Raw genomic sequence first — 13,384 nt, forward strand, 5'->3', positions numbered from 1 at the left:
TCGTCGCCGTCTTCTCTTCCATAATCCCATAGCAGCCGCAGGTAAGGTAAGTTAGGAAAAATAAAAGTGATTAAGATGGAAAGTGTTTTTGTTTGTTGTGATACTTCCGTGTTCTTTAATTTTTCTTCCATTTTTCAAGTGTGAACAGTGAACTCATAGAGTCATAGTGGACACTTTTTCTTTTTCTTCCCCACTAAGAGCACGTTTATTGAAGAAGAAAAAGTCATATTTTATTCCCTTTTTTTTTTGCTTTTCTAATATGGAAAAAAGCTTAGAGGAAAAGACTTTTGATTGCTTAAGTTAATAATTTCTTTTTGGTCTTTTGTGTTGCACTACATACATGGTTGCAAAAGAGTTTTCTAATATATCAATTGCAAACACTAAAATTTTCTTTGCTACAATTTTGTAACTATTTTATCTTTATTTTAGATATGAGGAGATTTTTGGTTGATAGAGAAAATATTGAGAATGTGAATGTTGTGCAACCGGAAGCTGAATTAGAACCACCACTTAATAATGTGGTTAATGAGTTTAATCCAAATGAGATTGTGCGTGATCCAGGTCGTAGGAAACAAATTAATGAGTATGCTTCGGATATTCAAGACCAAGTGAGGAGGGCATATATATTGAAGGGTCCAATGCAACCAGATTTGTCAAACTTTCCTCGTACTCAATTTGGAAGTGTTAAAAGAGCATTTAGTAAATCATGGTATAAGAATTATACATGGTTAGAATACAGTGAGATAAAGGATGCAGCTTATTGTTTTTATTGTTTTCTATTTAAGCAACCCGGGAGGGCCGAGCACTTTGGTTTTGAAGTCTTCACTAAAAGCGGATATAGAGATTGGAAGCATGCATCTCAAGGCTTGAAAGGTCATGTTGGTAGTCATAATAGTTTGCACAACTCATGTGTCAAGCACTACAATGATTATAATAATCAAAGACAAAGTGTGACAAGTAAGTTTGCTAAAGCAACCAAGGAATCAGAAGAATTGTATAAGATTCGTTTGACTTGTTCTTTAGATTGTTCAAGATATCTCATAGCATAAGGCATGGCTTTCCGTGGCCATGATGAATCCTCTACTTCGCTAAATAAGGGCAATTTTAGAGAGATGGTAGATTGGGTAAAATCTCAGAATGAACAAGTGAGGGATGCTTTTGACCGTGGTGGAAAAAATTGCAAAATGACTTGCGGTGACATTCAAAAGGAGCTTGCAACGTGTTGTGCACATGAAGTTACCAAGGTGATTATGGAAGAGCTTGGTGATAGACAATTCTCCGTGCTTATAGACGAGTCACGTGATATATCCGTCAAAGAGCAAATGGCGGTGATGTTGAGGTTAGTAGTTGTATTTTCCAATTTCCAATTTTCATTACCTATTACTCTCTATGTCGCCAAGTAAACTGGTTGAATTTGTTTTAGGTTTTTGAATGACAAAAGGAATGTTGTGGAACGATTTATTGCTCTACATCATGTCACAGATACTTCATCTAAGTCATTAAAGGATGCTCTTTATGGTATTCTTGATAAGTACACATTATCTATTTCAAGGATACGAGGGCAAGGATATGATGGAGCTTCAAATATGAGAGGTGAATTTAATGGTTTGCAAAGAAAAATTCTAGATGAAAATCCTTATGCTTTCTATGTCCATTGTTATGCTCACCGTTTGCAATTGGTTGTTGTGTCTGTTACTAGTAGTTGCTCATCTATTCATGATTTCTTTGAGTACATCACCTTGATTGTGAATACAACAAGTGCATCTTGTAAGAGGAGGGATGCTTTGACAGAGGCACAACACAAAGATATTTTAAATAAACTTGAGAGTGGTGAGATATCTAGAGGAAGGGGCTTACACCAATCATCTAGTCTCACTAGACCCGGGGATACTAGATGGGGTTCACATCATACTACATTGCTTTGTTTGGATCAAATGTGGTCCTCCGTGTTAAAGGTGCTTAGTATGGTTGATGAAGATGGACGTGGACCATCTTAAGCAGCAGGTTTGATAGAAAAAATGGAGAGCTTTAAATTTGCTTTTATTTTGAGGTTAATGTTAAAGTTGTTTGGTATCACAAACGAGATTTCAAATGTATTGCAAAGAAAAGATCTTAATATTGTGAATGCCATGGAATTAGTTGATGTTGTCAAAGCTCGGTTGGGCACAATGAGAGAGAGTGGCTGGAATAATTTTTTTGCCGATGTCCAAGGATTTTGTGTAGCTAAAAGTATTCCGGTACCAAATATGGATGACGAAATACCGGTTCGGAGTCGTTCAAGAGCAGAAGGGAGGACTATCACTAATCTTCATCATTACCGTGCAAAGATTTTTTATGTTGCTATTGATAAAATATGTGTGGAGATGGATCACCGCTTTAGTGAAGGAAGTAACATTATACTTGATTGCTTCTCATGTCTTGACCCCAAGAACTCTTTCTCCAAGTTTGATGTTGATAAGCTTGCTCGTCTGGCTGATATTTATCATGCAGACTTTTCTGATGATGACCGAGGAACAATTAGGGATCAACTTGAAACTTATGTGCTTCAAGTGAGAAGAAATGCTTCTTTTTCCACTTGTGAAGATGTTCAAAGTTTGGCTATGAAGATGGTTCAAACTGAGAAACATTTGGTATTTCCATTGGTTTATAAACTTATTGAGCTAGCTTTGATATTGCCGGTGTCGACAGCATCCGTTGAAAGAGCTTTTTCAGCAATGAAGATTATCAAGTCTAAATTGCGCAATAAGATCAACGATGTGTGGTTCAATGACTTGATGGTATGTTACACCGAGCGGGAGATATTCAAGTCGCTTGATGATATTGATATTATTCGAACATTTACCGCAAAGAAGTCTCGGAAAGGACACTTGCCTCGTAATTTTATTTAACCCGCTATTGTAAGATTATGTTTATCTCTTTTATTTTAAACTATATTTTTGTTGACAAAATGACGAGTCTCTTTTATTTTGATTGATTACTATTTACATATTATATACAATGTGAATTTGCTATCTTTAAATTTTTGCCCAGGCTTTATAATTTTTCTGGCTCCGCCACTGATTGTATGTGAGTCTCTAACATGTTTAACTTGAGAGCAAAGATTTAAACAAGTTGATTGAATAATTTAAGAAAACAAATATAATTTAGTTAAAAAAATTTACATATACGTTCTTAGTTAAAATAAATTTTAATGTGTTGAAATAATGCTTTTTTTTAATGTCAAAACAATGCTTGTTATAAATTTAGTTTAAAAAATATTTATTTTGAACAAAATAACTAAAAGGTTTAGTATAAATTCAATTATAAATCATTTTTGCTACATGCAAAAGAGATGTAATGATAAATTATTTATGTAATTAATATTTTAAAGTATAAGGAGTGTGTGCAAGGCAGTTTTCTTTATAATGTTTAGTGAGGTATTGATTTCCTAGGGTAAGCACAGTGTATTTTTAATTCTCTTGGGTAAATAGGGATCCTAATCCTAGGCAAGCTAGTTAGTTAAGTTTCTCTATTAATATTTTGTATGAAAATTAGTACATATATATATATATATATATTTATTAAAATATCTATGTAGACTAAAAAAATATTTATTAATTAAAATTTAATTTTATATTCTTGTTCTTTCTTTTTCTCTCCACCCCGCTGCCACTTCTGACTGTACGTCTCTCTACCACGTGTTGCCTCTCTATTTCGCTTACAAAGAGCATGTTGGGTTCCTTGGTGGACACCCTCTCACGCTAAGTTTCTGTGAATTATTGTTATTTTTAGTCTTAGTTGAGTAGAAAACTCTATGCAATGGCGTCGAGCTATGTGTGTTTTTTCGGATAGTGAATAGATTCTTCAGCATCTTGCAGTAAGGGGTTGAACATAAGTCTTACCAAGTATAAAAAACTCATTGAAAAATTATTAAATCTATACATAATCTATGAAGCATGGACATCTTATCTCATCTGATATTTCTTATTATGTTTTCAATTTAAAAATAATTTCTTAATGACTTAAACACTTAAAATAATATTTTTATACAAATATTTAAAAAATATAAAAGATTCATTTAATAAGATGAATGTATCATCAATTTAAATATTATATTATATTATTCATATTTTATTTTATTATAATTTCTTTCTCTTTGTATATATATTTGATGTTTTCGTATTCTATATTTTATATATAAATTGTGTTGAAGTGTTGGTGTTTATATTGTGTTAGATGTCTATGTTTAAGTTTGTATTTCATGCAAATGACAATGAAATATATATCTTATGATTGAATGAGTTAGTTACACTATATTATTAGTTAAAATATAAAAATATGATTAAAGAGATATATGTTATAAAAAGTTAATTGTATAAATATTAATGATATTATAATTTGATAAGGAGTCAAATTATAATTATTAAGTTTGGATAACTGATACTAGTTATTAATATAAGGGACATAATTTTCATTTGTACAGAACAACTTAACGCAATCCACCACTTACAGTTTCTTTTTATCCCTGACAAAGGAATAAAATTTCAGAGAAGGAAAATAATGACTCTCGGAAGGCTATAATACCCAAAATTACTAACATTGGTGTCTATATTGTGTTAGATGTCCATGTTAGAGTTCTTACTTCATGTAACATAACAAAGACAAAGAAATATGGAATTTGATACTCATATTGTCAATAAGATAATTGTAAACCATGTTTACTGTCAAGGCTTATTTATTTCATCTTGGATCTAAAATTAGTGAGTTCATAAAGTTTGGAAGCATATACATATGCGATGGAGTGAGAAGTCTCTGCTGCTTCTGTAGATGATATGGGAAAAACAACATGATGCCACGAGTAAGGGCTCAGGTATTCTTCTTCTCTTTATGCAACGAGATAGGCTCTGGATCTATATCATATTTAATGTGGTTATAAGACAAAAGACATTAATTGTCTTAACCATGGTTTGCATCTATTTTGAGGTTGCATGTTGAACAGGTTTTTTATTTTTATTTTTTTTAAGGACATGCTGAACAGGTTGGTACGGGATAAGTTGTACTTGCCTAGTTCGGGTGACATTAGCAAAGGGTAATTAGGGACTACGGCAAAATTCCTGCATGGGGTTACTTTTAGAATCATTTTCCCGAAATGGGTCTGTTTCTAAAGTAATCCCTGCATGGTGCTCTTTTTTATGTAGAGCCCATGCAAATCGCAGGAGGGAATGACGCTTTCCTTGTGAATGCGACAGCTGGCCATGGTGTCACCATTAACGATGGCGTTTTGCTGGAGGTTGGACTCGCCAGTCAAACTGGCGAGTTGATGTTAGGGCACTGTTTGCCCAGCCTACGCGTGCAGCAGGAAGTTGCAGAGAGGGACAGGCTTTTGCAGATGAAAACGCCAGTGCCACTGGCGATTTGGGCTGCAGTTGGGAGTAGCCAGTGGCACTGGCGATTTGAGGTTGATGTAGCCATTCCCAATGGCGATTTCAACCCTTTATAAACCCCTGATCCATCTATTTGATGTGCGTTTCTTGAAAATACTGAGAGCTCATATGTTTATGAAGGTGCACATCCATATTTTATGTGCGTTTTTTAAAAAATAGTGAGTTTCAAATTGTTTATTATCCTATCAAGTTCAATCCGAAAAACGTTGTTGAAGGCAGGTATATAAGTTCAAATGTATATTGAATGAATGTTATTTTTATAGTTAGTTATTTTATAATTATATTAAGTTGGTGTTGGTATTTATGTTGTATTAGTGTCTTAAAAATTTATGAGTGCTCTTTGAACTGTGTTGATGTTGGTGTTTTTTTAAGATGAAGCGATAGTATTTTTTTAATTAGATTAAGTTCATTTGTTGGTGTGTTAAAAATTTATATGCGTTGAAGTTGAAAGTATTATTTATTTTAATATAAGTGTAGTAATAATTTTTTAATTACCTATTTTCATTTTGAAGTTATTATTGTGAAGATTAATTATTTATATGTCCGCCTATTTGAGATATTGTACAAATGATTGATGCTATTGATATTTAGACACTTATAAATTACGGACACCATAACAATATGTTTAAATTTTTGTTATATTTTTTTCCGTCAAATCATTTAACGAAAGACACCATAATAAGTTATTTGACGATGCTTTGTTGTTTCTCGTATCATATTTATTTGAATATATTTGTAGTAATTTTGTAATTATCTATTTTCATTTTGAAGTTATTATTGTTAAGATTAATTATCTATATTATTAACTTCGTTCATGAATTTTTTTATTTTGTCTTTAAAATCACTATGTTGAAATTATTCATTTTTTTTTAAGTGTGTTCCATGAAATTTATTTCAAGTTAATTAAATTATTTTAAAAGACAAATTGAATGTGAAATTCCAATAAAGGGACCTTTTGTGATTATATTTTATTAGTTTGAAATGATTCATTTTTTTTAAGTGTGTCCCATAAAATTTATTTCAAGTTAATTAAATTATTTTAATAGACAAATTAAATGTGAAATTCCAATAAAGGGACCTTTTGTGATTAGATTTTATTAGATTGAAATTATTCATTTTTTTTTAAATGTGTCCCAAGAAATTTATTTCAAGTTAATTAAATAATTTTAAAAGACAAATTTAATGTGAAATTCCAATAAAGGGACCTTTTGTGATTAGATTTTATTAGTTTGAAATTATTCATTTTTTTTAAATGTGTCCCAAGAAATTTATTTCAAGTTAATTAAATAATTTTAAAAGACAAATTTAATGTGAAATTCCAATAAAGAGAGCTTTTGTGATTAGATTTTATTAGTTTGGATTTAAGTGTGTCCCATTTTATAATTTTTATGACATGTTAAAATATTGTTTTTGTAGGTACACGATGAATTCGGTTATAACAGTGTTGTATTTCAATGGAAGAGTATATGAAGATAATGATGGTGTAATATTTGAAGGCAGTAAAAAAGCGATACAGATTAAACATGGAATTAGTTTCAATGCTTTGAAGAAAAAAATTGGAGATAAGGTAAAGTTACAAAATAATGAAATTATTTCTGCTATCAGCTGTAGATTTTTAGTGTCAGGAAAATATATTGCCTTGCAAATTTGTGATGACGAAGACGTCGAGACGATGCTGGAAAGTTTTAAACAACAACAAGAAATGTCAGTTCTAGAATTGTACATAGAAAAGGATGTGGCTGGAGGTTCAATGTTTCATTCTGCAAATTCCCTTACATCATGTGGAAATTATGTATCTAACGATGACACACAACCGCCAACAAATATGAGCAATTTAAATCTTGACGAAGATGATGATCATGATGATGATGATTATCTTGAGTCTAACTCATACGTTGAAGAGTCTTTAGACGAAGATGATAGTGTTGACGGTATATCTGATACAGACGATGAAGTCACCGACATTCCTCAACCAGTAAGAATTGTTCACCCAGCAGAAGGTATAATTTGCTGAATTAAAAAATTAGACAATACATTTTTTATTTGATGTCTATTGAATTTAATGCTAAATAAGCATTATTTGAATTTGAATGCTTTGAACTGTTAGGTGCACAACGAATTGAAAATCCATTTTGGAATGATGCTTTACATTATAACTATATCAACTGGAGTTATCCTGATGAGGAGGACATTTGTGGTTTGGAGATGCCGTCGACCTTTAATGTTGGCCAAGAATTATATGTTGGCATGGAATTTGATAGTAAAGATGTGGTCAAGAATGCACTCAAACAATATGTTATGAAGGTGCATCAAAGTTTCAAAGTTGTTGAAAGCAAATCGAACAAGTATGTGGTTTGTTGCTTGAATAAAAATGCAGAGTGTCCTTGCCCTTTCTATATGAGGGCAATTTTATCCAAAAAAACAGATACGTGGAAAGTCACACAATGGGGTGGACCACACACATGTCTGAATATGACCATGACACAAGATCACGAGAAACTTGATTCAGATTTAATTGCCACTTGTGTAGTAGGTACGTATTTTATGTTCATATTATGTTCATTTTTTGTTAATTGTCATTTAAATTTTGTTATGTTATTGGCAGGCATGGTCAGAGAAGATCCATCAATAAAAATTTTGTTGATTCAAGAGAGGATTAATAGTGAATTTGCGTACAAGGTATCGTACAAAAAAGCGTGGTTGGCGAAACAGAAAGCCATTGCAATTGAATATGGCGATTGGGATGAGTCTTATGCGAAACTTTCGTCGTGGCTAACACACATGCAAAATCATTCTCCTGGATCATATTTTCAAGTACTACATGACGATTTTATCGTTGGGAATACGGTTAGTCGCGAACACCGTCAGTTTCATAGAGTTTTTTGGACTTTTGGCCAATGTAAAGAGGCTTTCAAGTACTGTAAGCCAATCATACAAGTTGACGGCACACATTTGTACGGCAAATACCGTGGGACCCTCTTAATGGCCACATCACAAGATAGAAATGGTGGTGTCCTTCCTCTAGCATTCGCGGTGGTTGAAGGTGAGACGTTGACAGCGTGGTCATGGTTTTTGGCACACTTGCGTGAACACGTCACAGATAAAAATGGTATTTGTCTGATATCTGATCGACACGCGAGTATAAAGTCCGCTGTCGCTAACGAAGCACTTGGTTGGCAACCTCCCCACGGTTATCATGTCTACTGCGTGCATCACATAGCAAGCAACTTCAATCGGAAATTCAATAATGCAAAACAAAAAGAAATGTTGAAGAAATTGGGTAAGATTTCATATTTGATGGTCCCGTTTATTTACCTTTCATATATACTTATCCACGTTATTCATAACTAATTTTATGCAGCCTACACTCCTTGCAAGCACATTTTTGATCAAAATTTAGAAAAATTTCGTGAACTGAGTCCAGCCATAGCCACATGGATTGATCGAATTTCAAAGGAAAAATGGACGATGGCTTATGATAGAGAAGGACGTCGATATGGCCACATGACAACCAACCTCTCAGAATGTATCAATAAGGTTTTGAAGGATTGTCGCAACATTCCCATAACAGCATTGGTTAAATCAACGTACAGTAGGTGTCGAAAGTACTTTGTTGAGCGGGGCCGCCAAGCGCAAAGACAGTTAAATGAAGGGCAAGTATATTGTTCAAAGCTTGTTAAAGAACTTAGAAAAAATCAAGAACAAGCTTGTTCGCACATCGTTCGCGTGTATGACATCCACTCCACAAGGTTTGAAGTAGAGGAGACCTTCAATCCTATTACGCAACGTGGCGGACAAAAATGGGCAGTTAACTTGAATGGTCATTATTGTCAATGCGGAAGGTATTCTGCGCTTCACTATCCATGTTCACATATTATTGCAGCTTGTGGTTACGTGAGCCTGAACTACTACCAATATATAGATGTTGTTTATACAAATGAGCACATCTTAAAAGCTTACTCCCCACAATGGTGGCCTCTTGGGAATGAAGCGGCTATTCCTCCTTCTAATGACGCATGGACACTTATCCCTGACCCAACTACAATTCGTGCGAAAGGTCGGCCAAAATCAACAAGGATAAGGAATGAGATGGATTGGGTCGAACCATCTGACCACCGACAAAAATGCAGTAGATGTGGAGCCGAAGGGCATAACAGGCGTCGCTGTCCAATGCAATCTGAGCGTGGGAGTTGTTCAAATCATTGATTTATGTATGTTAGTCGAGTGACTTGTATTTGTTTAAGTTGTCTTCAATGAATTGAATTTCTGGGGTTGAATCAGTTTGTGGAGTTCTATGAATTCATTAGTTAAAAACATTACTTATTTTTGTTTGTGTACATTAACTATTTGTGGGGTTCCATGAATTAATTAGTTAAAACCCTAACCCAAACACCTAAACCCTAACCCCAAGTCCTAGGAAACATCCCTAATCCCTAAACCTAACCCTAATACATAAACCCTAACCCTAAACCCTTACTCTAATCCATAAAACATAAACCATCAAACCTAACCCTAACCCCTTACACTAATCCATAAAACCTAAACCATCAAACCTAACCCTAACCCCTTACACTAATCCATAAAACCTAAACCATCAAACCTAACCCTAACCCCTTACACTAATCCATAAAACCTAAACCATCAAACCTAACCCTAACCCCTAATCCATAACACCTAAACCATCAAACCTAACCCTAACCCCTTACACTAATCCATAAAACCTAAACCATCAAACCTAACCCTAACCCCTAATCCATAACACCTAAACCATCAAACCTAACCCTAACCCCTTACACTAATCCATAAAACCTAAACCATCAACCCTAACCCTAACCCCTAATCCATAACACCTAAACCATCAAACCTAACCCTAACCCCTTACACTAATCCATAACACCTAAACCATCAAACCTAACCCTAACCCCTAATCCATAACACCTAAACCATCAAACCTAACCCTAACCCCTTACACTAATCCATAACACCTAAACCATCAAACCTAACCCTAACCCCTTACACTAATCCATAAAACCTAAACCATCAAACGTAACCCTAACCCCTAATCCATAACACCTAAACCATCAAACCTAACCCTAACCCCTTACACTAATCCATAAAACCTAAACCATCAAACCTAACCCTTACACTAATCCATAACACCTAAACCATCAAACCTAACCCTAACCCCTAATCCATAACACCTAAACCATCAAACCTAACCCTAACCCCTTACACTAATCCATAACACCTAAACCATCAAACCTAACCCTAACCCCTTACACTAATCCATAAAACCTGAACCATCAAACCTAACCCTAACCCCTAATCCATAACACCTAAACCATCAAACCTAACCCTAACCCCTTACACTAATCCATAAAACCTAAACCATCAAACCTAACCCTAACCCCTAATCCATAACACCTAAACCATCAAACCTAACCCTAACCCCTTACACTAATCCATAACACCTAAACCATCAAACCTAACCCTAACCCCTTACACTAATCCATAACACCTAAACCATCACACCTAACCCTAACCCCTTACCCTAAACCATCAAACCTAACCCTAACCCCTTACCCTAAACCCTAAACCCTTGAACCCCAAAAGTCTAACCCTAACCCTTAATCCAAACCCTAAACCCTTAAACCCCAAACCTCTAACATCTAACTCTAACCTCTAACTCTAACCCTAACACCTAATCCAAACCCTAAACCCTTAAACCCCTAACCTATAACATATAACCCAAACCCTAAACCCTTAAACCCCTAACCTATAACCCTTAACCCTAACCCCTAATCCAAACCCTAAACCCTAAACCCTAAACCCTTAAACCCCAAACCTCTAACATCTAACCCAAACCCTAAACCCTTAAACCCCAAACCTCTAACATCTAACCCAAACCCTAAACCCTTAAACCCCAAACCTCTAACATCTAACCCAAACCCTAAACCCTTAAACCCCTAACCTATATTTAAACCCTAACCCCTAATCCAAACCCTAACCCATTGCCATAATCCCTAACACCTAACCCTAAACCCTTACCATAATCCATAAACCCTATCCCTCAACCCTAACACCTAACCATAAACCCTTACCCTAATCCCTGAAACATAACTTTACACCTTTACCATAATCCATGAAACCTAACCCTAAACCCTTGCCCTAATCCATAAACTTATACCCTAGCAGCTAACCATAATACATAAAGCCTAACCCTAACCCCACAAGCTAACCATAATGCATAAACCCTAACCCTAACCCCTTGCCATAATCCCTAAACCTTAACCTTTACCATAATCCATAAACCCTAACCCTAAAACATATCCATCAACCCTAAACCCTAAACTTAGTTTATTATTATACTTTGATGCGCCACATAAACTCTATACATTAGTAAGGCATAATAAATCAGATGCGATAGATTAATTGTCAAAATCAAATGTCTTACAAACAACAACAAAATTACACAGATACATCAAAATCAATCATTATGGTGTCCGTGATGTCGTGAGGATGTGCCACATGGTCGATCCCATCTTCGCGCTTGACGATCAGGATTTCTTCTTCCGCCGCGTTGTCTCCCCGCTTCTGCTTGCTCAGCCTCTGCAGAAAACTCCTGACGCAAATCAACACCTAATAAGTCGCCCATATCAGGTATTGCTCCGGGTACATTCCATTGCGGAGCAAATGGGGCGTTAGGTGTTGCCATGGAGGCATCGTGCTGCTGTGAAGGAGTCATAGTGGGCCATGAAAAATGAGCTTGTGTTTCCGCAACACCACCGAACGAATGTGAGGTCTCAGAAGTATCAGTATCATGACCTACAAAAGGATACTGATACATCTGTGAAGGATATTCGGAAAATGTTGCTGGCGTGTAATACATTCCATGACCACGCTCCATCATTTGTTGGGAATATTGTTCGGCTTCAACAGGCTCCCTTCGTCTGCCTATGCCCCGAGTTTCAACACTTGACTGAAGAATGTGAAACTCTGGGGCTGGGAATTCACGCTCTGATGCTGGACCATGTGACACTGGCTCAGTGATTCTCTCTTGCTCTTCAGATATAATCGCTAACTTATTCACGTAAGGCACGAGATCATCAACCGTCCACGTATTCCTCCCTTGTGGTGACACCATATATTGTAAAGTCTCCACAACTTCACCCTGAAATTAGTAGCGTCAACAAATTATTGCTCATGCTTAAGAAATTAATTAGAAGTTAAACATTGAGAAACAGATAAATACCAATGCAGCTGTGTTTGCATTGTTTGGGTCGACAAACATCTTTGTTTTACGCCTATACCACACCATGTAGTCCGAGTTATAACCCAGTAGGCCCTCCTGTCGAGGATAAACGTCGACCCTAAACTCTGCTCGGTTGTTCCACTGACCAATGATTGGGGCCAACAGGTGGAACCAATTCTCATCTTGTTTGCCTTTGAGCGTTATGCCATGGAGATTCTGCGGTTGCGAAGGACACCCGGGAATGGGTTGTTGCAATCCAAATTGTCGTAAAACTCTATCGGGTTGGTGCCACTCAACAACATGGAAACAAATCAGTGGCACCACCGCAAACCAGGCTACACTTCCAACCACACAAATTGGAGGCAACGCTCCCATCACAGTTGCTGTGTATGGCTCCCAGATAAACTGCATATAACAACACACTTGTCAATTTTCAGTCAAGTGGCTAGATATTAAAATTTCATTTAACCATTACATTACGATGTTCTTACCTCATGTCGTTTCATCAGATCCAATTTGCGACGGAAAACTCTAAGATCATCATTGCCAATATGCTGATTTCCACGTCGCAGCCACCTACAATAAAAAAGAAATCATCATTGTCAACACATTCCATCAATAAATATTTTTAATTCAAATCTAATTTTTTAAACGACAAACCTGTGTCCGAGTGGTTTATTTTCTATGACGGGAGGCGTCCTCTTTGGAG

General features: G+C 35.6%; 1 protein-coding gene and 1 pseudogene across 1 annotated transcript; one reads left to right on the forward strand and one right to left on the reverse strand.

Annotated features, from left to right (window-relative positions):
• The first annotated feature begins 431 nt into the window (after positions 1–431).
• Positions 432–2,986, forward strand: LOC114387777 (annotated as a pseudogene).
• Positions 2,987–11,895: 8,909 nt separating this feature from the next.
• LOC114386537 lies at positions 11,896–13,057 on the reverse strand. The gene is made up of 2 exons (XM_028346550.1): positions 12,676–13,057; positions 11,896–12,594 (listed from the first exon to the last, which is right to left on the reverse strand). The coding sequence occupies exons 1-2, from the start codon at positions 13,048–13,050 to the stop codon at positions 11,911–11,913; spliced, it is 1,059 nt and encodes a 352-aa protein (XP_028202351.1). The 5' UTR covers positions 13,051–13,057; the 3' UTR covers positions 11,896–11,910.
• Between the last annotated feature and the right edge of the window lie 327 nt (positions 13,058–13,384).

The sequence above is a fragment of the Glycine soja genome, chromosome 15, assembly GCF_004193775.1.
Source record: "Glycine soja cultivar W05 chromosome 15, ASM419377v2, whole genome shotgun sequence".
In the NCBI taxonomy this organism is placed as follows: Eukaryota; Viridiplantae; Streptophyta; class Magnoliopsida; order Fabales; family Fabaceae; genus Glycine; species Glycine soja.